The sequence below is a fragment of the Varanus komodoensis genome, unplaced genomic scaffold (assembly GCF_004798865.1).
Source record: "Varanus komodoensis strain SLA01 unplaced genomic scaffold, ASM479886v1 scaffold42, whole genome shotgun sequence".
In the NCBI taxonomy this organism is placed as follows: domain Eukaryota; kingdom Metazoa; phylum Chordata; class Lepidosauria; order Squamata; family Varanidae; genus Varanus; species Varanus komodoensis.
Genome location: NW_025335972.1, coordinates 8,671,223 through 8,698,084, shown reverse-complemented (window position 1 = coordinate 8,698,084; position 26,862 = coordinate 8,671,223). Strand labels below are relative to the sequence as shown.

The 26,862-nt window shown below is 44.5% G+C and overlaps 2 protein-coding genes across 7 annotated transcripts in view; one reads left to right on the top strand and one right to left on the bottom strand.

The window, feature by feature from the left end:
- Positions 1-26,862, top strand: part of CCDC159 (coiled-coil domain containing 159) — a 55,050-nt gene that overhangs the window by 2,366 nt on the left and 25,822 nt on the right. For all 4 annotated transcript variants that reach the window (XM_044443380.1, XM_044443377.1, XM_044443379.1 and 1 more), the window contains exon 2: positions 1,963-2,157. In XM_044443380.1, the coding sequence (XP_044299315.1) occupies positions 2,017-2,157 (141 nt within the window). In that variant the 5' untranslated portion in view covers positions 1,963-2,016. The remainder of the gene's footprint in view (positions 1-1,962; positions 2,158-26,862) is intronic.
- TMEM205 (transmembrane protein 205) lies at positions 15,315-26,830 on the bottom strand. Of its 3 annotated transcripts, none has more exons than XM_044443389.1 (4): positions 26,746-26,830; positions 24,115-24,230; positions 22,954-23,117; positions 15,315-15,736 (listed from the first exon to the last, which is right to left on the bottom strand). In XM_044443389.1, the coding sequence occupies exons 2-4, from the start codon at positions 24,212-24,214 to the stop codon at positions 15,434-15,436; spliced, it is 567 nt and encodes a 188-aa protein (XP_044299324.1). In that variant the 5' UTR covers positions 24,215-24,230; positions 26,746-26,830; the 3' UTR covers positions 15,315-15,433. The 3 variants fall into 3 exon arrangements, with proteins under 3 accessions (XP_044299324.1, XP_044299325.1, XP_044299323.1); XM_044443390.1 differs by lacking the exon at positions 26,746-26,830 and adding an exon at positions 26,374-26,622; XM_044443388.1 differs by lacking the exon at positions 26,746-26,830 and adding an exon at positions 26,227-26,264.

Below are 26,862 nucleotides of genomic sequence, written 5' to 3'. Positions count from 1 at the left end.
ATTCAGGGATGGGCAGAAGGTAAACTGGATCTCCTGGTAGATCTCAGGCTGATTTGCTTTAGATTGACAAACATTTCTGATTCCCAGTGGTTTAAACATAGCAAAAACAAAACCCTTTTCTCTCCCTGCACTCCCCAAATTAGACTGTCCTAACAAGAAAGTTTGGGAAAACCCTTACATGAAGCTGTGTGTGAGAGGATGGGGCTCAGTTAAGGTGCTAAAACTGCACTTTGTACATGTTCAGAGGTGCAGTGGTTATTTAGGCAGACAGAAGCACCTTTCCAACACCATCTTGCATCTGGCTCTGATAGATGGATTTTGAGATCTAGTGAAGAAAAGTAGACTCGTCTACGTGAAGCTTTTGATACTGCTGCTGATTGATACCAAATTATTTTCTAATCATCCATTCTAAACAGACCTAGCTTGGCTATTGCTTGGCCCTAAACAGGTCTTGGTTTAGTTGGTGTTCAGTTTATGGAGATTACCCAGGTTGCTACCTGACCAGGAAAAACCCTAGCCAAGGCTGCTGTTGTGCCTTTAACAGCAAGACACCAGTTGTGAATGTCTTCATGATATGGCAGTGAATGTTATTCAGAAGCTGTTTTTTTTAAGTTGGTACCAACTGAACCAAGCTTCCAAAAAGAATAGAGTATAATAAATAAGGGAGGTTTAGAGACCAAAGGACTAGAGTAGCAGAAACCAGAAATGAAGTAGATTGATAAATATATCATACTGATTTAATAAGCAAATATTTAATAAGTATCTGGAGAGCTCCTAGTTCTTGGAGAATTTGATATTCCACCACCTAGTGATACTTGGATAGAAACATTCAAATATCTTATTTTTTTCCCAGTAAGACAACTGAAAGACATTTAACTCTGAGCTTCCTTTACTAACACAAATGTCTTGGAATGTTTTTTACTCCCCTCCCCCTAATCCTATAATATTTTCATATTGAAATAGAAGATTTCAATATGAAAACAGGAGAAAGTAATTTAAAAACATACTTCCTTCTCTCCAACTTTACTTTTATTTCAGCAGTGTCTTTCAGTCCAGGGATGGTGAATATTCAGTGCACTCACCATCATGTTTTGGAGGAGTACTTGAGAGCGTCTGTGTTTTCCTTTTTCCCCGTGGCAGGACATTTTTCATGTTTGATGTGCAGAGTGAGGGAGGGATCCCACTTGATCCCTGTGCTCTCCAGCAACCTAAAGCCTCTGCTTTTTGCTGTTGCTCCTGATTTGTCGCCCTTCTTTCTCAGAGCCTGGCTTCCTCTGGCTGATAGACCTTTCAGTCAGCTCTATTTCTTCCTGGTCCAGTTGCTGCTTTATTCAATCCTCACAGTTGCCTTAATGTTTCAATGAATTTATATCGAGCATTATACTCAGGGAAGAGATCTTGGTTTCATCTGGGTTTTAGATAACATCTGTCTACCAAATGTAGATCCTGGATCTGAATCAATCTACACCTGTGCTAATATGATGCTCTTTCCAGTGATGTTTGCAGCTGGTAAGGGTACACTCCTATGAATCTTCAAAGAGAGAACAGCCCCACAACCAGCATGCCCCAGCAAGCTTTCCTTTCTTGGAGTTGTGGTTTAAAAAAATGAAAGACATGGGATAGCACAGGAAGGGTACAAATGGAAGGCCTCCTGTAAAATTCCATGAGTGATGCATTGCAATTGCATAACAAAAGCCTGGCCTGGAAGCACCCCAATTCTGAAATTGCACAGAATATTAGTTAATTTTGAAATGCAAGTGTTCATTGTGACAATCCCCATAGTCACATCACAAGGGAGTCCAAACCTGCAGGCAGTTCCATGTCAGCACATCAATTCTATGAGTTTTCAATGGCTGGGGCAGGTCATTTGTAAAGGTAACATGCTTATTCAAGACCCAGGCCCCCCAAATTGTTTCTTGAAAAATTGTTACACTTTTCAAATAACAATGCATTTTCCTCTAGCTATTCCATGGATTACTGCCTGAGTGGTCCAGGGCTGTCTGAGTGGGCGAGTCAATGATGTCAGTGTCCCTATTAATACAAGCTACTGCTGCATTCCTGTTGTACCCTTGGTCCTGTGAAGCCAAGCTGTTGTATCAAGCAATGGCATCACAACCAATCGAATGTCATAAAGCTGGACACTCAACTGGACAAAATGTGAGTATCGCTTTATATAATGGGTCTCCAACATCCTGATTAAGAATTCTTTCTCCAAGTGTGGCTGACTCGGCTGATTCTCCTTCCCATTCCATCACTGCTTTAAACAGAGAGCCTTTATTGGTATCCCTCTCAGGCACTGGAATACTCTGCCTGAGGTGATGAGGACATCTTAATTTCTGCAGTGCCTTTGCAGTGGCTGGGAAACAAAAAGTGGGCACTTTAATTAATTCGGAGGTTTGCTTTTACAAAAACAAAAAGCTATAATGCTGATTGGATTTTCAGGAAAGGCTCCTTATATATACTATAAATCAATAAAGCAATGCAATAAGTTTGAGTAACTTTTGGCTGAGACTGGAGGGAAGGTTATGACATTCATTAAGTACATCCAGTAGGTGCCCAGGACATTTGCACAATTATATTAATCAAAATGGGCATCACATTAACAACAATTATTCAGTGGGTGCAAGAAATACTGCAGTGTCCCAGAAGCAAAACATAGTGTACAAAGTGCTGAAAGACCAATATATCACTGTAGCAAAAGGTATCTGAATTATGTGCAGTAAATAGGGGACCATGCATAAACTGATAACACTAACGGTGCAATCCTATGTATGTTTGGACAGAAGAAAGTCTTTAAAGTTCCAGTGTGCCCCAATCAGCATGATTGTATCCTAGTAAGGTAATTCCATGTATCAGTTGCCCCACTGGAGGAAAATTGCCCATGCCCAATGGAAGTTCTGTCAGCAATGAAAGAACCTCACCCTATGTTTAACTGCCAGGTAGTTGAAGGCTCTCCCAAATGGGAGGCATTCAAGAGGCAACTGGAAAGCCTTATCCTAGGGATGCTTTAACTGCCTCAGTGAAGCTTTAATGAAGCAAACCAGCTTGTCCCCAGGCCTAGGAAGGGGCAGATTCTCATCTTTGGCTGTGTGCTATAATTGCAAGGCTTTGCATGCTTCCAAAATACAGAGTGCCAGATGTGAGGAAAGCTATATTTCGTTCTCTGGCTGTTGGCTTAGAGCAAGGGCTCGTGAAAGACGCGAGAGGGCAGGGGTAGGGGCAAGCAATAAATCCTCATCTTTTTTCTTTTCTTTTTTCCTTTTTTTGCAAGTGCTATTTGTATTGACAGAAGTACAAGTAACACGAGCATACTTTTTACCCCCTCATGCCTTCAAAGATGCTTCTGGTGTGTCTCTTTTCCTATTTGAGATCTACTTGCCTGTAACTCTCAGAAGGAATCCTTGATAGCTTGTTGCCCTCACTTTACTTCCTCAGAACTGGAAAACTGCAGCCAGCTCTTTCTGCTTTTTTCCAGTGCAGTATGTATGTATTTTTAAGTCTTATCCATCATGCACAATCCCCAGGGAAGAAACCAAGGATTTAGCTTCTTCAGCTCCCTCTTATCCATTGCTAAACTGCTGCAATCTTTCTTCTTCACAGTTATCTGCCTCTTAGGTTGGGGAGAGAAGCAGTGGAGAGATGGATTGCTAAGATGCTGTACTGCAAGAGCCCTGCAATGCAGGCTTGCCTATGCACACTCACTTGTACATGAAAATTTGCCACATTGTGGCTGGGATGTGCACAGCCACATATGCATATGGGCAAAGGATGTTGCATCAGTACAAGCTTTCAGGTTTGCCACATGAATGTACATATAAACAAAGAAATGTCAAGAACTTCCCCATAAGTCAAGGATTTTTCATTATAACTGCCAGCATTTGCTGCCAGGAAGGAAGCCTTTTGTCAGAGCTGATGCTAATAAGATTTTGAGGAGGTAACACTGAGCAGGCAGCTTAGAAAGCAGGGAGTCAATGTTTGTTCCTGGAGCCTTACTGAAGAGAAAAGGATGATGAACTTTTGAAGCAGGTGTGACTGTTTGCCCAAGGTAGCAGGGAAGACTTGCCATTTTCCTTTTCCATGAAAAGGAAAGAAAACCAAGAAGCAGCTGCTCTAACAAATAGGGTGTTAACGTTTCTGTGTGTGGAGGGGTGCTGTGGGAGGATGCACTCTGAAAACAAAATCAGTGTGTATGTGGAGGGGAGTTTGACACATCTGGTCCCCTGGCAGGTTGATTTGGCTGGATTCATCATTTTTGAGCAGCATGAGAGACTAGGAACCTAAGTCTATAGACCAGGACTGGGAAAGTTCAGAGGCTCCAAGGCCATATCCTCTCATAGGTCACACACCTGGGACTGCCAGTGAGCCACCACACACACACACACACGCACGCTAGTGGCAAATCGGAACAGAAACTTAGAAGGGACAAATGTTGCTTCTTTCAGTTGTAGCTTGCCACTGAAATATGGCTGCAAGATTCAAATATTCTTGCTACTTCCAAGCTGCCAAATTTCAGCAGTGGCAGATTGGTGGGGGGGCAGGATCCAGGTAGGGCAGGGAGACATGTGTTGCCCATCCCTGGTATAATACAGATAAGCAAATGTTTTGGTACAGACTTTACTTTCCTACTATTATTGTGCATATTCACTGTTTTCTTTCACTATTCCATAGCTATACTTTAATAAACTTTTCTTAATTGGGCTGATCTGGACTCCTCATTACAACTGCAGGGACTTGTTTATCACTGAGGTCTGGTTGGCCACAGAGGGGCACTGTCTGAGTTTCCTGCATTGGTTAGAAGATGAAACAGAGTCATTTCCTTTAGCTACACAATCATGTTGAATGCCTGCCCAGTACTACTCACAGCCAGTCCAGAGCCTGGACTGTGTGTGGGAGGCAACTGGATAAATCCTCTCCATCTCCTAGAAAGATCAGTGGCTCAACTGCCTCTACATGGCTCCACTGACAAGATTTTATTATGCGGGCAGTACTGTGCTGCTGCATATAGTCAGCAGTGAGATCTAGATCAGTCAAAGGAAGACACTTTCCTGAACATTCTTTTCATTTCCCCAGGACCTGACTTTCCCATGACCCATCCTGGGTCCAGCCCTTCCTTCAGGCAGCAGGTGTGCTTTCTTTTGACTTGGGTCTTCCTCACACTGGTATGTTTCTGCTCTGAGAATAAGGGATCTGACCAGGTTCTAACACTGTTCACCATATTTTACTGCAAGTGTGATTCTTACATGTGCACTGAGTCCTATCCAGAAGCCTTGGTTTTCCTTTTGAATCACCTTGTTGCCATATTTGCCCATATTCAGTTGCTTTGTACACCCAGAGAGAAAGGTTTGCTCCTGGAGACAGACCCCTCAAGGCCAAAACAGCACAACCTGTGAGCTCCCTACACCCATTTGTGACACCATGCAGGGGACTGTGACCCAAGCATAGGCTGTCAGTTTTGAATCTAAGGGAGGTGGTCAAGCAAGATGTCTAGAATGAGGGACACCTGCTGCCAAAGGCCTTGAATCAAAAGTAAGTTTCCAAATCTTACTGGGCATTCTAAGAAAAGGCCCTGTTGCTAAGGCTCAGCAAATGCTGTTTTCAACCAAACTGCTGTGACTGCAGGTTCCTTAAGAGTAGCTGAGCATTCATTTGATCTCTTCTTCATTGCCCATCTAAACCTTCACTAAAGCTGAGAAACTTGAGAATAGTTTTTGCTTGGAGCATTTTTTCTTACTATTAGTCAACCAACCAGGAAATGAAATCTCAATTCTGAAGCCAGTACTGAAATCTGTTCTGTTTTCTAGATCCAGCTATGTGCTACCTATGTACTTTCCCCCAAAACTTATGCATTTTCATGCTCATAGCTGACTACTTTCACCAGCCTGTCAGCTCACATACTCTCCCAATCTTCTCCTGTGCCATTTTCCAAAGTGCTATCTTTTACACATTCTTATTTTAGCAAGTTCCCCATTACATGTATTTCTCTATCCTGGGCCTATTAGAACTAGAATAAGGATTCAAGTGTGAGGCAATTAGTATATTAACTAAGCCATTTTCCTCTATTGTACACAAGTGTGTTTAGACCAAAACTCTAACAGCAGTTCCCTATGAGGATGCCTGTAGCCCTCTAAAATCAGAGGATTGCAGACATCTTCTGAAGGCAAAGGTCAGCTCTACCACCCTGCCAAACAGCTAGATTCAGGACTATTGGGGTGAAAGGGAAGGGGTAAGATACCTCCTTCCCTTTCTGCCCCTCAGAACTTGCAGTAAACCCCCCAAAAGCAACCTCAGAGAAGCAAGCAATGCAGTTTTTCTGTGCAGGCTGACATCAGAGCTGGGACTCCAAAAGGTCCTGTGGTCATTTAGATGCTGCCTGCAGGCCACAGGATTGCTCTGCCCACATCAAATCAAATCACATCTTGGAGGGGAGGATTTTAATGTGCTTGAGCTAATTTGCCAAATTTAGAAGTAGTTGTTCCCAGCTAGGCAACTCCTCATGCAGGAGTGGCAACAGGGTACTCAGCCTAGCAGCACTGCTCTTCTCCTAGCCTAGCCCCAAAGGGGGTGGAAGGAGTGGGCACACATCTTGTAAGCTGTCCAGAGACACAAGTAATTGGATGGCATACAAATTTCATAAATACATAAAAATCTGACAGTTGTACCAAATGGCCACTGTCCATGGTGCCCTCTGGTTAGCTGCCTAGCAAAGGCAGCATCAGGCAGATGGCGGCATCCATGGTTCTGGCCTTGGCACTACAGCCTGGTTGTGTTTTTCCAGTTCAGACAGCACATCAAGCAGTCGTGGTACCAAGTAGCCATTGTTTCTGATCATAGTTTTCCAAACAAAATAACCGTGCTGAAATGCCACGAGAGTTCAGAATCCAACATTGCTTGTGGTGTAGTGCAAACTTCCAATGTGTGTTTGGGAAGGAGAATGTGAGGCAACAATAAGTAAAGTTACCATGAAACTTGGCTTCCCCGAGTCATCTAGATGGGCTGACTGGAATATTCTGAGCCTCACTTCTCCTCATTTAACAGGGCCCACCGGTGCTCCCTTGCTTAGCACTCTACCTGAAGTTGGTGTTGCCACTGCCTATCCTTATCATTTTCTAGTGGATTATAGCTTTAAAGCAGAGAATTTTATTCTTGAAAAAACAAAACCTAGGCAAGCCTACAAAGTATGAAATCCTACTCCTAGACACAATTATTATTGTATGAGTTCATGAACTGGTTGAGGTCATGAAGTATGCGATGTGTACACTTGACAGTGTACCATGACCTAAGTTTTTTTAAAACTATGTTTGCATCAGTAACCCAGAATTATTCCTGTGTTTTGTATCAGCAGAGGAGTTTCAAAGAACTATTCAGATTAAGCAAAATTCAAGTTTCAGTTCAGGCTTCATGAGTGAAGCAAGATGCACAATCACATCATGCTGGTTTCTGACTCCCAAGCAGAGCACATCAGAGCAAGCTGCCCTAGCTGGTCTAGGACCTCTCGGATACAAGCAGCCAAGCTCCAAGGGAGCGAGCGACCAGAGCAAGCGACCAGGGAGAGCCAACAGGAGTTTGGCGGAGGAATTTGGGGTGCGGTCCCTAACATTTGTTTTTCCCGTTTTGCTTCTCTTCCTTATTTTCACCTTGAATCCTCCGCTGCATGTGGTGGCACAAGCAATGCACCAAAAAGACTCCACAGTGGTGCCCTGCAACAACTGCAACTGTTGCACACTTATACAAGAAAAAGTGGGAGCACTGGAGCAGCAAGTGTCCACCCTCTGGGCAATAAAAGAAAATGAAGAGTTTCTGGACAGAGCAGAGGAGCTGAAAAATGTAGGTGTAGTCTAGAAGGAAGAAGAGCAACTGCAAGCAGAGGAGGCAGAAGAGAACCCTGAGAGAAGGGAAAATGAGAAAACTCGCTGGAACAGGGTGACAGACACAGAAGAGCTAGAAAACACTCTGCACCCGTGGAAGCAGTGGAACTCTTGAATCACTTTGAGTTGCTTGAGGAAGAGACATGTGAGAAACCCACTATAAAAGAACCACACAACACACTAAATAACTCCTTTTCAGAGACAAAAGGCCAATCAAACAAGGAAAAGGACAGCAAAATTTGCAACAAAAGATGAGTGATACTTGTGGGAGATTCCCTCTTGCATGGAATGGAAAAATATGTGTGTCGTGATAACCCAGAGAATCACCAAGTTTACTGTCTGTCTGGCTCCAAGGTTAAAGATAGAATCAGCAAGTTCACACAACTCATATGACCCACTGACAAATACCCCTTCCTTTTCTTCCACGTGGGAACTAACAACACTGCCAGGATAAGTTTTGCTGATATAACTTCAGACTTAGAAGCTCTAGGGAGGAAAATAAAAAACACTGGGGCCCAGATAGTCTTCTTCTCAGTCCTACCAGTACATGGAAGAGGAAAAATCCTTCAAATGAATGACTGGCTATGATGGTCATGCCATAAAGAGAGATTTGGATTCTGCGACCACAAGCTGAGCTTCCTGGAAGATGGACTACTGGCAAATGATGGGCTGCACCTCACAAAGAACAGGAAGCAGGTGTTTGGCCGCCACATGAAAAAACTTCATCAGGAGAACTTTAAACTAAAAGCTCTAGGGGAAGGAGATTGGGGACCTAGGAAGGCCTAAAAGCTAAGTGAGGCCATTAAGGTTGGATTTTGTCATTGTTCAAGTTGATGCATACTGTCACCTGGCAAAGACTTATATATTTCAACAGAGAAAAAACCTCAAGGAGGGCCCAGTACCAGTCTCCCCAAGAACATAGAAAGAAAAGCAGAGCACAGCAAGAATGAACTTTGATGTCTCTATACCAATGCCCAGAGTATGGGAAACAAGCAACACAAACTTGAGCTCATAGTACATGAGGGCAATTATGATCTTATAGGAATAACAGAAACTTGGTGGGATGACTCACATGACTGGAACTCTACAATTGATGGATACAGCCTGTTCAAGAAAAATAGGACAAAAAGTGGGGTGGAGTTGCACTAAATATGAAAGACAGATATATCAGCACAGAAATTAGAGAAGAAGAACTTAGTAGGCCCATTGAAAGCCTCTGGCTAAATTTAAAGGGAGCAAATAAGAAAAACGAGAAATAAGAAAAACATAGTTGTTGGCATATACAACATACACCCAGTCAAAAAGAGGACAAGGATGCAACCTTAGAAAAGCAACTTGCCAGCATTTCCAAGAAGAATGTTATAGTCATTATGACAACCTTCAATTTCCCTGATATTCCTTGGAGACAAATTCTGGCAAGCATGGCCCCTCCAAGAGATTCCTGACACGTGTTGCTGACAACTTTCTCCAGCAGAAAGTAGAAGAAGGTACAAGAGGATCAGCTATCCTTGATTTAATACTAACAGGGATGGACTGGTGGACAAAATAACAACCATGGGAACTGTGGGGGAAAGTGACCATGTAATACTTGAATTCTCAATTATGAAGGAGACAAAGGGTAACTGGAGCCAAGCAAGCATCCTGGACTTCAAGAAAGCCAGCTTTAATAAACTCAGAAAAGTGAAAAGTGAAGTGCCATGGCAACACACCCTTACAGGGAAAGGTGTTCAAGAGGGATGGGGAATCTTGAAAAGTAAGATCCTCGAAGCACAACTATGAACAATTTCATCAAGAAAAAAGTGTAGAAGACAGCAGAGGAAGCCTGTGTGGCTCCATAAAGGGTTAAGTGACAGCCTGAAAGGAAAAAAAACCATGTACAGGAAGTGGAAACAGGTCCAGGCCACAAAAGCAGAATATAAACAAATAGCAAGGAATTGCATCAGAAAGGCTAAAGCAGAAAATGAACTAAGAATAGCAAGGGATGCTAAGCACAAGAAAGCCTTCTTCAGATACATCCAGAACAAAAGACATGAGAAAGAGAAGGGTGTCCAGTTACTTAAAGTGGATGGCAGAGTGAATGACAGATGACAAAGAAAAGGCAGAGGTGCTCAATTCCTACTTTGCCTCAGTCTTCTCCCACAAGGAAATTTGCAATCAAGAGGAAGCACAAGCTGGAAGGGAGAGATGGCAGCCCAAGATTGACAGACAAATGGTCAAGGAATACCTAGCTGGAATAAACACTTTCAAATCTCCAGGGCCTGATGAACTCCATCCCAGAGTCATAAAAGAGCTAGTGGAGGAACTTTCAGAACCACTGGCTATCATCTTCGATAAATCTTAAACCAGTTAGTCTGACATCAATCCCTGGAAATTTCTGGAGGAAATTATTTAAAAATTCATCTGCAAGTATCTTGAACAAAATGCAGTGATTAATAGAAGCCAGCATGGATTTATCAAAACTAAATGCTGTATTTAGTAGTCAGTACTACTGTATTTTTTGCTCTATAAGACACACTTTTCCCCCCTCAAAAGTAAGGGGAAATGTCTGTGCGTCTTATAGAGCGAATGTGTGTGTGCCCGACGCCCGGGACGCTGCCGGCCCACCTGCACCACGTGGCACCACCTGGCCGGCATGTGCTTGGCGTGCGCTGCTCCACCCCCTCCCCTCCAGAGCAGGTGAGAGCTGTGCTGCTCAGGGGGAGCGGTGCGGAGGAGGAGGAACCATGGGCTTTAACCCGCCAGCCGCACGGAGAGACGGACTGCTCACCCCCACTGCCCGGGAAGACCTGCCACTGCCGCCGTGCCGCCCAGAAGACCACCGCCGGCACACTGCTGGCCTGGCTGCACCACACCTGGCCGGCACGCGCTCAGCGCACCCTGCTCCGCCTCCCTCCTCCGGCGCAGGTGAGAGCTGTTAATCACAGGTCGGTGTGTGTTTTCAAATGGCAACCCGTCTTTTAATGAAGCCCATGGGGAAGTGATAGGGAATGTGCCTGTGATTATCAGGAAGCTTTCCATGGATCCCTCCTCTAAAAACTAGGTGCATCTTATGGTCAGGTGTGTCTTATAGAGCGAAAAATACGGTAATTTAATCTCATTTTTTGACTCGGTAACCTCCCAAATGGACAAAGGGAACACTGTGGACATAATCTACCTAAACTTTAGCAAAGCTTTTGACATAGTGCCACATGACATTCTGATAAGCAAATTAGCAAAAACTGGTCTAGATGGAAAAACCATTAGGCGGATCCAAAATTGGCTGCTAAATTGGTCACCAAGAGTGCTCATCAATGGCACCTTCTCAAATTGGATGGAGGTAACTAGTGTGGTGCCACAGGGTTCAGTCCCGGGCCCACTGCTCTTCAACATCTTTATTAATGATTTAGATGAGGAAATATAAGGAAAGATAATCAAATTCACAGATGATATAAAACTGGGCAGAATAGCAAACACCCTAAAAGACAGAACGAAGATCCAGGGTGATCTTGATAAACTTAAACACTGGACTGAAACCAACAGAATGAAATTCTATAAGGACAAGTGCCAAGTCCTCCACCTAGGAAAAATAAACCAAAGGCATTGATACAAGATAGGGAATATGTGGCTTAAAAGAACAAGAAAAGGATCTTGGAGTAATTCTGGACAATAAGCTAAGCATGAGCCAACAACGCAATGCAGCCACCAGAAGGGCAAGTGCTATTTTGGGATGCATTAACAGACATATTACTTCCAAATTACAAGAAGTCATAGTTCCTCTATACTCCTCATTAGTCAGAGCTCACTTGGAATATTGTGTCCAGTTCAGGGCACCAAGATTTAAGATAGATGCAGTTAAATTAGAAGGGGTCCAGCGGAGGGCGACAAAAATGATCCAGGGTATGGAAACACTGCCCTATGAGGAGAGCCTGAGGGAACTGGGCATGTTCAGCCTTGAGAAGAGAAGACTGAGGGGGACATGATATCCCTCTATCAGTACTTCAAAGGCTGTCACAAAGAGGAAGCTCAAGATCTCTTCTTGCTAATGCCAGAATGTAGGACATGGAATAATCAATTCAAGATTGATTCAGATTCAGGCTGGACATCAGGAAAAGCTTCCTCACGGTCAGAGCAATACAACAGTGGAACCAGCTGCCTAGAGAGGTGGTGGGAACTCCCACACTGGAGATATTCAAAAAGAACCTGGACAGTCATCTGAGTGGGACGGTGTAAAGTGGTGTCCTGCAACAGCAGGGGGTTCGACTTGATGACCTTCATGGCCCCTTCCAACTCTTCTATGATGCTGTGACATGTATGGACCAATCCTGAACTTGACAGTTTTGCTAGCAGATGAGAGCTGCAGCAGATGTCCTTCAGTTTTGTAGCACAAGCAGGACCAAGCTCCTACATGCAATGTGAGTGATGAGGAGTGCTTTCACAGGATGTTGCTTTTCGGCTAGATGTGGGAAAGTTCCGCATGAAGCTAGGGTAGGCAGTAGGGGCTGCATCAGTATAGCATTAGAAAATATATTCAACTTCACTTAAAGCTACCAAACCTTTGAGCTGGTACAGCAAATTTTACATGTGTGAAAGACAAAGAGAAGAAATAGCAAATCCACAAGTTGCAAGAAAATTTACGAAGCATGCTACAAAGTTTAATAAAAAGTTGGTATAGTATTGTTGCCTTCTAGTGGAACGTTGCAGTTTCTATCCCCTTGTCTCACATCTATTTTGTGCTTGCGTATGGAGCAGAGTTCTCTTGCTTTGTTGTCCTTCCTGCTGCTGTAAGATTCTTTAGATAACTGGAATTTGATGCTCAATCCTGCAACAGTACCTGAAGTATTTTCCATTTGGGCTAGACAGGAATTTTGGAGTCTCTCCTTGCACTATAAAACTCTTGCAACTAGTAAAATGCAGTTGATCTTGCTCAACCTTTGTACTGGCTGGTAGATGATGAGAGTTGCAGTTCAACATATGGAGGGAACCAGGCCAGAGGAGGCTGATCTAGAAACATCCTGAAGTAAGAAGGAGCAACACACTAGCAAAAAGCACTAGAAGTAGAAGCCCAGAGGTGCTAGATTGAGGTCAACAAGAAGTTGCAGGCCCATTTTCCATCTGAACGTAAGAGGGGTACACCTTCAGAAATCATAAGTAGGACACACTAACAGCACAATCCACACTGCATCTACTCAGAAGTAAGCTCCACTCTTGCTTCCAGGTAAATGGGTACAGAATTGCGTCCAAATGCTATTAAGTAGTATTGTGCTGAATTTTTCAATCTATTTATTTTCTACCATTCATCTGGGGTGGTGTGAAAAGAAATTCTATCCAAAAATTGTGAGAGTAAAATAGTGGGTAAAACTGTTGAAGTCATTTCTCAGGATGTAGAGCATCACTGCTTATCTTACTGTGAGGAGGCAGCTGAAGAGTTTGTATGCTCTTGCTTGTACCATATTTATCCCGTTGTGTGCTTGCTGCCACAGGCTGCTTCAGGTTTCTAAGAAACATCTGGTGGACTTAATCAGGACTTCCTTGCTTGGGGACCAATCCAGCTTTCCAATGCTGCTGCCTAGGAGGGCCTAAAAGCTAAGTGAGGCCATTAAGGTTGGAATTTGTCATTGTTCAAGGTCCTTCTAACAAGAAGAACATTGACTCAGTGTTGGGGTGCTCAGCAGGTAACAGCACTGGAAAGGCTCAGGAAAGGATATCCTAGCTAAGTCCTCTAGGGGCCTTCTCAGAATCCAGAAGCTGCCAACAAGGCTGTGACACTAGAACAAAAAAAAGAGGGCACACAAACCCCTTACCTACCTCCTTACAGCAAGATAAACACTGAAACCCTGAATCCTTGAGAATTCCTCAAAAGAAGAAATTAACATTAACAATCACCTCTTTCAGAGGGAAATAGAGGTTGCAAAGAGACAGGTGGGGGCTGTCTAATAAATAGCTATATTTTTATGGAATGAGAAGATAGGCAGTGGGGCAGCCACACACATTACTACAATCAACTGAGGAGCATTTTTTGTCAAGAAATAAATATTAGGCTTATCAGGAGAAGTTCACAGCAGCTGATCAGGGTCTCCAGATCTCTACTTTGGCAGTCTGAAAGAGTGAACCTAGGCACCTGTCAGAAGTACTTTTCAGCTATGGAGGAGCTGTCTAGATCAAGGTAAGGCAAACTGTGGCCCTTCAAACATTTTGGCCAACAAGCCATATCCTCCCTCACCATTGGTTATGCTGGCTAGGGCTGAAAAGAGCCTGTCTGTCTGTCTGTCTGTCTGTCTATCTATTTAAAATATTTATATGCCGTCCTGTCGCAAAAAGCCTCAGGATGGCTTACAGCATAAAATACACATAAATAAGTTATAAGACAAAACACCAAGAAGGCCAAAAGTTGTTCAGCTATGGTCCACAGCAAGTATTGGGTGACACTTTAGCTGTCCCTAGTTCGAGGTACCATCAGAATTGTGTGTAATTTAAAGTGGTTGTTTGTCACACTGAATTGTCTAAGATGTAAAAAGAGAAATGCCAAAATAATGTCCAATCAAGATGTCTGAGCAGCAGGAAATATGGACAAAGGGATTTTAGGGTAGGTTTCAATGTGGATAAGTGCAAGGTCTTGCACTTGGGGCATAGGAATGGGTGTCATAAGTACAGGTTAGGGGACAAGTGGCTGGAGAGCAGCACTTGTGAAGGGACCTCGGGGTGCTGGTTGACTGTAGGCTAAACATGAGTCAGCAGTGTGATGGTTGCATAGCCAGAAGTGTGGCTTCTAGATTGAGAGAGGTATTACTACCACTCTATACGACTCTGGTGCGCCCACAACTGGAGTACTGTGTGCAGTTTTGGGCCCCTCATTACAGGAATGATATAGCCAGGTTAGAGTCAGTGCAACGTAGGGCCACTATGTTGGTGGCCGGTTCGCAGGGGATGCCGTATGAGGCGAGACTGAGGGAACTGGGTCTCTTCAGCCTGGAGAAGAGCAGACTCTGAGGGGATCTGTTAGCGACATACAGGTATGTGAGGGGATGTCACACAGAGGTGGGTAGAGACCTGTTCTCCCCTGCAGAGGAAGGCAGGACACGCTCCAACGGAGCAAAGTTCAGGGAACCAAGGTACCATTTAGATGCCAGGAAGCACTTCTTGACAGTTAGGACCCCGAGGGTCTGGAATGGGCTTCCACGGGAGGTGTTTGGGGCCCCATTGATGAGGGTGTTCAAAGATAGGCTAGACATGCACATGGTGGGCATGTCATGAGCGGAGCCGGCTGGAGCCGGGGATCAGACTAGATGGCCCGGGAGGCCCCTTCTGACATGCTCTGTCTCTATGTTTCTATATTCTATCCCTTGTTTGTTCACAGATTAAGCAATCTTATTCTTCAAGTGGTGATAAGCCAGGGTGGGGAAAATCTAGTTATTTCAAATGCAATCAGTTGTTCCTGTAACTGCCAAGCTCCTTTTCCACACCATTGAGCAATATAGTCCAAAATACAGGCTGTAATTAGTGCTTCAGGAAAAAGCTCATAGTTTTTCTGCCTTAGAAAATGAATCATGCAGCAGAAATGGGAAAGATGTGAGCAGAGAAAAGAAGCAGGCTTACAGGCTGTCCAGATGCAGTGCTATACATGCCAGATTCACACCAGTACAGATCACACAAGCCACATTGCATAGAGAGGACAGGCCATGAAACTTGAAGAACTTCAGGCGCAGGCTTCGATACTTGGCATCCTTCTCCTTCAAAAGCTGATAAGCCTCCCGCTGGCCTGAAAATCCCATTTCGTTCCCAAGTCCATGCTCCCTTTCAATCTCCTGCATCTTGAACATGGTCTTGGTAGTGACTTGAGAGAACCAGAAGGCATTGGCAGCAGCCAAGAGAAGTCCAGTGAAAAAAAAAATAATCTGCAAAGAAGACACAAAGTACAGGGTTCATTTGTAGAATCCAGATGTAAAAAAGCAAAACATTCCTACTTATTTGGGTTTCATAGAACCATAGAATAATGGAATTTCAAGGTGCCTATAAAGCCGTAAAGTCCAATCCTCTGCTCAATGCATCCTTGAGGATGCACTGAGAAGCCAGTGAAAGCATCCTTGACAGATGGCTGTGCAACTGCCTCTTGACAGCCCCCATTCTGAAAGAATCCATAACCACCCTAGGCAATTGGTTCCATTGCTATACAGCTCAGTCAGGAGGTTTTCAGCAAGAATCTGGCTTTCTGTAATGAGCCCATTATTCCTAGCCCAGGCTTCAACCCTAATACTGGGTTGAAAGCCCAATGCCTCAGCATGAATTCGAAAAAGTCTCCGTTTTGAAGGATTTTCAGCATACCTCATTCTTTCAGTGCAAGGCAAGCACAATGGAAGCCAAAAATAGAACACCTGGAACCTACTGTATTTCCCCAAAAATAAGACTGGGTCTTATATTAATTTTTGCTCCACAAGACGCATTAGGGCTTATTGTCAGGTGATATTTTGTTTTTTCTTATGAAAGTCGTAAGATTCTTGCCCTGAGAGTCCTCCATGATTCTTTTCTTGTACTCTACGAAATAGCTCTTTGTTTTTGCACTCATCTTGTCTAGGGATCAAAATATTATTCCCTTTAAACCTACCATTAAATCAAGTGTTAATTGAAGACTTACGAGACAGGAGTGGCAACACACAAGTGTATTAAGTACATCCGTTACAGCACACCATGTACTGAATTGTGAAACAGATCTGTTCATTATCAAGAGTACACATTATTCATGCATTGTGTCTGTACTCTGATTGGTCATTTGAAATAAGTCTCGAGTTCATCTGTTTACATAGGTGTTTACTTCTTGTTCAAAGGCGCCCATATGGGCATTTACAAATATTTAATTTATATTATTGTTTATTTTAAGTATTAATGTCAATAATATTATTTATTTATATTTAATTATATATTAATATTATTTTCTAATCTGATACATCAGTCATGTGTTGCAATGGATGTGCTACTGTGTTTCTCCATCCATTTGGCTGACAATCTTGACTGGGGCTTATTTTGGGGGTAGGGTTTATATTATGAGCACCCTGAAAAATCATGCTAGGGCTTATTTTCTGGTTAGGGCTTATTTTCGGGGAAATACAGTCGTTTTTGTAACCCTGATCCTAGCCCAGGCATCAATTCAAACCCTAATATTGGGCCAAAAACCCCATGCCTCAGCATGAATTAAAAAAAGTCTCCTTTTTGGAGGTTTTTCTGCACAGCACATTCTTTGAGCGCAAGGGAAGCATGATGTGAGTAAAAAAAATACAACACCTGGAACCTCCTTTTCGTAACCGTAACCCTAGCCTCAGGCTTCAATCCTAAACTTAATATTCGGCCAAAAGCCCCATGTCTCAGCATGAGTTCAAGCAATATTCCTTTTGGTAGGTTATTCTGCGCCGGTCATTCTTTCAGTGCAAGGTAAGCACGATGGAAGCCAAACATACAACATCTGGAACCTAGTTTTCGTAACCTTAACCCTAGCCCAGGCCAGAACCCCAACCCTAATTTTGGGTTGAAAGCCCCATGCCTCAGCACAGATTCAAAAAATTCTCATTTGGTAGTTTTTTCTGTGCAGCTCATGGTTTCAGCACCAGGGAAGCATGATGGAAGTTGAAAATACAAAACCTGAAACTTAGTTTTCATAAGCCTAAGCCTAAGCCTAGCCCAGGCCTTAACCCTAATCCTAATATTGGGCCGAAATCTCCACGCCTCAGCATGAATTTAAAAAAAGTATCCTTTTTGGAAGATTATCTGCACAGCTTATTCTTTCAGCATGAGGGAAGCACAATGCTAGCCGAAAATACAGGTGCGACCTAATTTTCGTAACCCTAACCCTAGCCCAGGCCACACCCATAACCCTAATATACATCCAAAAACCCCATGCCTTAGCACAGATTCAAAAAAATATTCCTTCTGGTAGGTTTTTCTGCACAGCTCATTCTTTCAGCGCAAGTTAAGCATGTTGGAAGCTGAAAATCAGACACCTGAAACCTAGTTTTCATAACCATGTCCTATACTTTGGGATCATAGAATCATGGAATAATAGAGTTGGAAGGGGACAGATGGTCATTAGATCCAACCCCTTTGTTAGTAGAGGACTCCAAGACACACCATCTATCTCAGATGGCCGACCATGGGTGATCAAGGAAAGATCCTGGCCCTCCTCAGTGTGACAGCCTTTCAAACATTTGAAAAGTGCTATCTTATCTCCCCTCAGTCTTCACTTCTTATGATTAAACATGTCCAGTTTTTTCAATTGCTCCTCATACAGCTTTGTTTCCAATCCCCTGATCATTTTTGGGGGGAGGAGAGAAGAGCAGGAGGTGATTTTGTGTCAGGATCTGGGCTGTTTTGGCAGCCAGTGGGGTTAGAAGAAATTTAATTTTGTACTGTCTTTTCCAGCTACCGTTAATCCTACCTGGTTGATCAAATAACCCTACCTCCTGGGCCAAAACATGATGGCCTGCATTTAGACACCTGACCAGCTGCCAATGAAGCCATAGCCAATCTGGATAGGTTTCTCTAGTGCTGACACACTCAGGATTAAGAAGCAGGTATGGAGGCTAATGTCAAACCAACTTTTCCTTGACTAGCTTTGGAATACAAGGTGAAAAGTCCCATGCTTCATATTGCTAGCCTTCCAATTACTTCTGTGCTCTAGGAGATCTGACCCCATTAAACCTTATGAATGCTGTGCATTTCTACCTGTTCAAGAGCACTACCCTACAGAAAGATTTTCAACAAAAAGCAGTCCTCCTGAGGCAATCCAAACTGGAGCCCTTCTCCTCAGTCCCTCTGACATCAAGAGATGCAAACACTCCCCAATCACCTTAGGCCTCTGCTATTTTGTGTTTCTGACAATTAAGACATGAGTTATGAGAGGGGCAATTATTTATGTATTGTAAATGCTCTCAGAGCAGATGAAACAGGTCAATAATAAGATAGATGTCATATTCATGTCTACACTAGAAGGCTGTTTTAAACAAGGAGGCTAAAAGACCAACTATGGACGAATTGATGCAGGCTAGACTGGAAGCAATGCATACAGTGAGTGGGAATGGTGATAATAGGAGAAACTAGAAAAACAGATCATAAGCAGCACTTTTCTGTGATAAAATGTGCCTCTGCAACCAGTTACAGTGGTACCTCAGCTAACAAATGCCTCAGTTCATGACCAAATCGGGTTACAAACAAAAATTTCACAAAAATTTTGACTCAGGTCGTGAACTCCATATTGGGTGGTGACCGCAATTGAGTAGGGAGTGGGGAGATGGCCAAAATCGCTCCCATCTTTCCTGCACAAGCACACCCGTGATTGCACCCGTCTTTCCTGCAAGAGTGCAACCGCAATCTCGGCCATCTCCCCTTCAGCACGATCGCACCCGCCTCCCCCCCCAGCGCACCTGGGTGTGATCACAGTCGTCCTGGGGGGTGGGGTGGGGAATGGCCATGATCTTTGTTGTTGTCACTTTGCTTCACATTTTTCTGATTAAAAAAAATAGTTACAGAACAGATTAACTTTATTTACATTGAACCTTATGGGGAAATTTAACTTGGCTCACGACCAATTTGGGTCACAACCAGAGTCCTGGAATGGATTAAGTTTGTGAGCCAAGGTACCACTGTACATGGGAACATGAGCTGCATTCTGTTGCTGTACTTGTCTCCCATTTGCAGGTTCCCCACAGACCAGTTGGCCAGTCTGTGAAGAGAATGCTGGACTTGACAGAACCTTGGTTTGATTCAGCAGGGATCTTATGTACCTAAGAAGTATGTTGCATGTTATTCTGCTGTATAATGCTTTATTCTCTGGAAGTGCAGCAATGAAGGCTGGAAGAAGAGAAGGGAGTTGGGGAGACATACGGATTCCATACCAAACAAGGTTGCACAGCTTGGAAAAGAGTGCAGTCCTATTAGTGTGAACTCATAAATGAAAACAACTGAGTTAAGTAAAATGGACTTTCTGATAGGTAACATAGAAAAAGAGTGAGTCAGGCTCCGCTCACAACATGCCCACCATGTGCATGTCTAGCCTATCCTTGAATACTCTCACCAATGGGGCCTCAAACACCTCCCATGGAAGTCCACTCCATTCCCATTCCATACCCTCGGAGTACTAACTGTCAGGAAGTACTTCCTGGCATCTAAATTGAACCTTGGTTCCCTGAGCTTTGCTCCATTGGAGCATGTCCTGCCTTCCTCTGCAGGGGAGAACAGGTCTCTACCCATCTCTGTGTGACACCCCCTCACATACCTGTATGTCACCAACAGATCCCCTCTGAGTCTCCTCTTCTCCAGGCTGAAGAGACCCAGTTCCCTCAGTCTTGCTTCATATGGCTTTCCCTGCAAACCAACCACCAACCTTGTGGCCCTACACTGCACTGACGCTAACCTGGCTATATCCTACCTGTAACAAGGGGCCCAACTCTTGAAGTACTCTTGGGTGTAACCCGTCAAGAGCCCGGTACCTTTGTAATGTCCAGTGCCCTGAGGAGCCCCTCGACTTCTACGGGGGTGACTCTAATTTGTGTCCCAAAGTCCCCGGCCTCATCTAATCTCCTATGCAGATCTCCCCCATCCTGCTTTGGGGAGAACACAGAGGCAAAATAGTCAGTTAGCATCCGTGCCTGTTCCCTCGCATCAGTCACTGGATCCCCTTCCTCCTTATTTAGTGGTCCCACTATCTGTCTCCCCTACCTCTTGCTATTTACATGCTGATAGAAGCCCTTTTTGTTGCTCTTGATATTCTTTGTCTCAGCTCATAATCAGCCTTAGCCTTGGGAAGAATCCTTCTGTAACGGGCCTCCTCCCCCCAGTATACTCTTTTGTCTATTTTCCCCAGTACCCATTTCCTATGGAGGTTCCTCTTGCATCTAGTCCTTCTAACCACCTCCTTTCACATCCATTGCGGCACTCTCCTTCATCCCCCACCTCACTAACTAGAGGTATCATCAAGGTTTGCGGCTCCAAAACCTCCCATTTGAGTGCCATCCACCCCTCCTCAACTTGCTTGCCTTCCAGTAACCTATCCCAGGAGACTTTCCCCAGTGTGGCCTTCAGTTGGCCAAAGTTGGCCCTCTTCCCAGCTTCTAGTGCTCGACCTGCTGCACGTCCCCAGTCCCTTGATGTCAAAGCAAAGGATGGAGTGATCACTCACATCCAGAGCTCCCCTAATCTGTACCTCATCTATCAGCTCCTCCCTGTTGGTCAAAACCAAGTCAAGGATGTCCCCCCCATGTTGCCTCTCGGACCCTCTGTGTGAAAAACCCTCCCTCTATAGCATCTAGGAAGCAACATGACCTGGCTGTCACCACTGAGTGAATCTCCCAACTAATATCCAGGAGACTGAAATCTCCCATAATTACTGTGTCCCTCCCCCAAGATATCCTTAGAATCTGATCTGTCAGGACATCATCCAGGGTCTCAAGTTGACCTGGAGGGTGATAACTTACCCCCACTCAGGCCCCTTTCCCTGTCAAAACCCCTCAGTTTCACTCAGACTGCCTCTATCTGTGCTGCATCCTATCTCACTGCATCCTATCCCTTCCCCAACATATAAAGCTATGCCCCCACCCCTCTTTCCCTTCCTGTCCTTTCTAAACAGGTGATATCCTTCTGTGTTTATATTTCAGTCTTGCCTTTCATCCCACCAAGTTTCCGTGATCCCCACCAGGTCATACCCTCCTAATCCCAGGAGAGTTTCAAGCTCTTCCTGCTTATTACCCAGGCTCCTAGCATTGGTGTACATGCACCTCAACTCTTTCCCACAGCTTCCTTTCTTTGGAATCTCCATCCTCCTCCATCCTCCCATCTTCCCTGATATCAGCCCCCTCTTCACAGGAGTCCTTTCGGCCCCTTCTGTCCCTTGCCAGAAGTCCATTGGCAAGAAACTGGGTGCCATAGTAGAGGAACCCGAAGCGTTCCTTCTGGCACCACACCCTAAGCCAGTCATTCACCTCAGCGACCCTCCTTTTCCCTGCCTGGCGCAAATCCTCGTCCCTCGTGATCCTGACCACACCCTGCCAGGCTATGTCATTGGTCCCCATATGGATCACCAGAAGTGGCTGGTGACCCCCAGAATGAACAAGATGCTCCACTCTATCCTTCACATGCCAGATGCGTGCGCCCGACAGGCAGCAGACCTCCCTTGCCTCAAGGTCGGGGTGGTCAGTGCCCCTCAGTAGTGAGCCCCCAACGACAATCACCTACCACCATCTCTTCCTGATGGTGGTAGGCGGCCATGCCCTGGCCCTTGCCTCTCCTGCAGCGGCCTCCTAGCCACATGTGGTCCTAGGCAAAATTGTATCAAGAGTGAAAAGCACCAATCTTGGCTTCTGTGACTCATGGTGAACTCTTTCAAGCCTCATCATCATGCTCAGAAAGAAAATATTTAGGGACCTACCCAGTTTGGACATATCTGATTATCTTTCAGCATCCTCCTTGGGTGCCTCCATGTTTGGAGGCCTCCACATTAGGGCAGTAAAAACTTATGCCACCTCCAATTTGCAGTTGTGAATCTGGCATCCTATTCAGACAAATGAGAGCCTAAAAGTTGCTCTAAGTGAACAAGCCTAAAATGAAATCTTCTTCACCCCATGGTGTTATACAGCAGCTAAGAAAAAATGCAAACAATAGTGGGAAAACCACTATTTGGCCATCCAGAGCAAAAGTCTCATCTAGAAGCTCCTGCAGTCAGGACGAAATATTCCTGGGATCAGATGGGCTAATGGTTTTCAATTACAGAGGAGCTGATGATTTGACCTTCTAGACAAAACTTTTATAGCGTCATAACCTTGTCTCATTTGCAGAATTTTACAGAACAGTCCAGACAATGCCATCTCCCACTTATAACCCTCCCATATTTTCCTAATGGTGCTTCAAACTTTTTTTTTTAATAATGCAGAAAATCTGTTAAGGAGAAAAAGGCATAATAGCGGCACAATGCCTTATGGTTATTAACACTGGGAATTTTCTACCTGGAAGCAACCTTTGATTTTGTGACAAGCTGAAAAATTCCCTAGGATGCCAATGTAAAGGAGCACTTCCTGCCCACAACCACCCGCCTGCTCAAAAGCTGCACAACTTTACATCATTGCTTGGTACTTACTTGGACAGTTTCCATAGTATTAAGAAGTTCCCATGGATGGTATGAAGCAAAGATGGCAAGATTCAGGAAAGTGCAGCCCAGCAGGGTATAGAAATAGAAGGGAAACAATTTGCTTTGAACCAGACCAAAGGTGTGCCTGCTCACACTCCGGAAAAGAACAAATCCTAAAACAGAGAAGGGGGTGACAGATTTACAACACATTAACTCATTTATTTTTGAAAAGAAGCAAGATTTTATGGGGTTGGACCATCATGGAGTTCAGACCTCTGGGTTTTATATAAATCTCAGTGGTTAGGATCTAGGCCAGTGGTGGCGAACCTATGGCACACGTGCCGCAGTGGGCACAAAAAGCCCTCTCTGTCAGCATGCAAGCCAAGTTGCCCCAGCATCACCCCAGCAGCCGAGCATCAGATAACAGTGCACATAGGGGCCATGTGCATGCTCGGAAAGGAGTAGCAGCGCCAGGCAATCACACCACAAGCCGCAACTCATTAGCCACAACTCGCCCGAGCTTTTGCATGGCCAGTCAGTGCGCTGCCAAAGATAGATAGAGAGATAGAGAGATTTGCTTGGACTGGCTGTGAGTTTTAATACATTCATTTTTATTAACACAAGATTTTAGCTTTGAGTTTTCTTATGAAAAATTGAAATTTAATATCTAAGATTTAGCAAAGAGATGTTCTAATTAAAACTGAAATTCTTTTAATGTTGTGCTGTCTCCTGGCATATTTGAATCTGCAGCATTGTATTTAGTTGTTTTTTTTAAACTAAAACTTCAGTATTCAGGTTTTATTGCAATGTTGACACTTTGCAATAAATAAGCAGGTTTTGGGTTGCAGTTTGGGCACTCGGTCTCTAAAAAATTCGCCATCATTGATCTAGGCCTTCCAACAGCTAACTGCAGCAGTGCAAGAAGAAAGGGTAGGCAACCTGATTCTTCTCATGTGTTTTGGACTACAACTCCCACTAGCTCCAGTCAGCATGTCCAATAACCACAAATTATGGAGACTGTAGCCCAGAACACCTAAAAGACACCAAGACTGCCAACCTCAGTTCATCACAAAAGAGCGCTTCTCTCCTGTTCCCTGACATTTCCTTAAATAAAACCTAGTCTTTGCTTTTGCTTTTCTTAATCCAAACTCCCCTCCCCTCCAAACATACCTGCAATAAAAGTCACCCATATCTGCATTCCCCATGTGGTGGAGAGGATAAAAAGCTGAATGACTCTGATAAGAGCACTTGGCTCCCCTTCTGTTGACATATTTGTACCAAGGGACCTAGAAATGGGTGAAGGGAAACAAGAAGTGAGGAGAAGGTAGTGAAACCAAAAGACATCCCAAAAACAGCCAAATGAATTGTTTCATTAGTACAGTCACACATTTTCAATGTTCACAGCATGCTGGTTGTTGCAGAGAATGAAAAGGGTACATGGACCATCCTGAGAGTTCTGCAGAGAGTGCCAGAAATTCACAGAAAAACAGGACAAGTAGTCCAAGCAACTTCTGGAAGGGAATTTAAGGCAAGTCTCAACTCAACTTAGCACTATTACCATAAATGAAACAATAAAGGAAGAAAATCAGTTTAAATAGGGTATCTTGTACATTTGTGAAATAGAAACACAGAGCCTTTTTGCAGAAGATTAATATGGTTATCTTTTATCTTCTCTTCCCCCTCTGCAAAACATATGGCCTTAACCTACAGAACAATTAGCCACAATTGCTTTAGAAACTCTTTTTGTGCTACATGAGAGTACTGACCTGCACTGATCATGAGGGTGAGGGAATTATATACCAAAACTGGCCTAGGAATTAGTGGAGGCCTTCAAGACATTTTAGGTTGTGATACTTACCTGGAAGTATGTCCCATTGAACTCAGTAGGACTTACTTCTAAGTAATCCAGGACTGCATTGTTAGTAATCTTTAATAAATATTCTACTAGCTACACCTGGTTCCCAGGTTAAAAACAAGTTCTGTTCCTGAGATTATATCTAAGCTGAATTTGTAAGTAAGTCAGATTACATATATAAAAAGCATATACTTGCCTATACACTAAAGCATTTTAAACAAAATACAGTATTTAATAATGTTAATAATACAGTAATAATAAAGTAACTACATGTAACTACAGTGACTCCATGTGAACTGAAACACACTGGTTTGGATACACTAGTTTTCCATGAGTATGAAAAGCTACTGTAGTTCTGCTACAGAACTAGTTCCTGCTTTGCTGTTTGTTTCTTTTCCCCTCTCCCCTTCATTCCCTTCTTCCTTCCCTTCCTATTCTTCCCTTTCTTCTTGCCTCCTTGCAGCCTGCCACCTGTCGCCCACAGTTGCCTGCTTGCCACTTGAGTACAAGGTAGCACTTCCAGGTTTGCTCATTTGTAAGTAAGGGTTGTTCTTAACTCGGGCGTTTGTAACAGAGAGATTGGTAGGCATGTCATGAGCATAGCCAGCTAGACCCAGGGGTCAGACTAGTCTCTATGCTTCTATGATTAACTCTGCCATAGTCCCTGCATAGCTGAGCTCAGCAGCTGACAGAAGGAGATAAGAAGAGATGGGAGAGTCAGGCAGATTCGCCCCAGGGTCATTCTGATCCCCCTGCATGTTTATTCAAAGCAGCTGCACTATCACAACTAAGACCCCTGTGCTATGAATATACCACGTGGCTGGGCAAGATGGGAGTTGCAGTACTTCTGGTTGGAAAAGGCTGCACAAGGTGATTCTAAACAAGCTCTGCTCTCTTCGATGGAGCACAGGCCATTAGGCAGAATGAGGCGCCTGCCTGTGGCAGCAAGTGCTGTGGGGAGCACAGCAGAGCCCAGGCATAGGAGCACAGAACTGTGGGAAAGCTACAGGACCTGTCCTTCACCCCCTAAACTAGCCTCTGTACTATGATGTAGGGGAAGACCCTGCCCTGCCACCAGTGTTGAAATTTGTCAGTCCTGTCAGCTTTTGGACATGAGTTGAAAGCATCTAACTCTTTATCTCAGGCAGCAAAATGTCATTACTAGCCCTGGAGAAGCATTTGAACTCTCCAAGCACTGAAAAACACTGAGTACTAAGTAAATGCCACAAAGTTCGCTGTGACTCATTCCCAACGGAAAAAGTGCAACCTGGCTCCTGTGAAAAAAATAATGGATGTGGCCACCATCCATGGGGCCCCATGCCCTGCTCCTTCCCAAGGGAAGTCAGGACTGTCCCAAGAATATTACTTCCACAATCGTTTTCCCAAGGCCACACGCTATTCCTGGCTTAAAGGCTAAGCAAGTTTACCCAGAAGTCAGCCCCACTCCCATTAGACCCGAGCCGTTTGCCAGAGACACAGATGATGATGTCCTGGGCAATTGTGTACACGGCACGGAATTGCGGGCAAAGTCCAAACACGAGCGGTACGCAAGTAGACGCGCTGGCCAGAACTACCGAAGGCGGAGGGAGACGGCTGCCACAGGACCGGTTTGTGGGTTGCTGAAACGATCCCAAAGGGGGGACGGCTTTGCCACTGTTGGATGGCCTAAGGAGCAGTTACTGGCGGCTCTCTGGAGGAGAAGCTGCGCAGCCCAATTCCCTACATTACCACCGTGGTACCCGCGCTTTGAGTCTTCGAGGGGATCCCCGCGGGGCTGTCCAAACAATACTGTGGGCGGCTCCGCCGAAAAACTCGGCGTTAGAGGGACTTCATTTAGATACCGCTGTGCTCCCTGCTCCGCTCCACCCCGGCCCAGAAAGAGGTGGCGGCGGCGGCGGCGAGCTCTCCCCGCGAGCCCCTGAGCAATCCTCGGAGCGAACACGCACCTCTCCTTGCTCCTTTCAGCGACCGCCTCCACGAAGGGCCTAGTCGCCAGCCAGCCCCTCTGCGAGCAACCAAGCCCCGCCCCCGGAGGTGCTTCAGCAGAAGCGTCATTAAGGAGG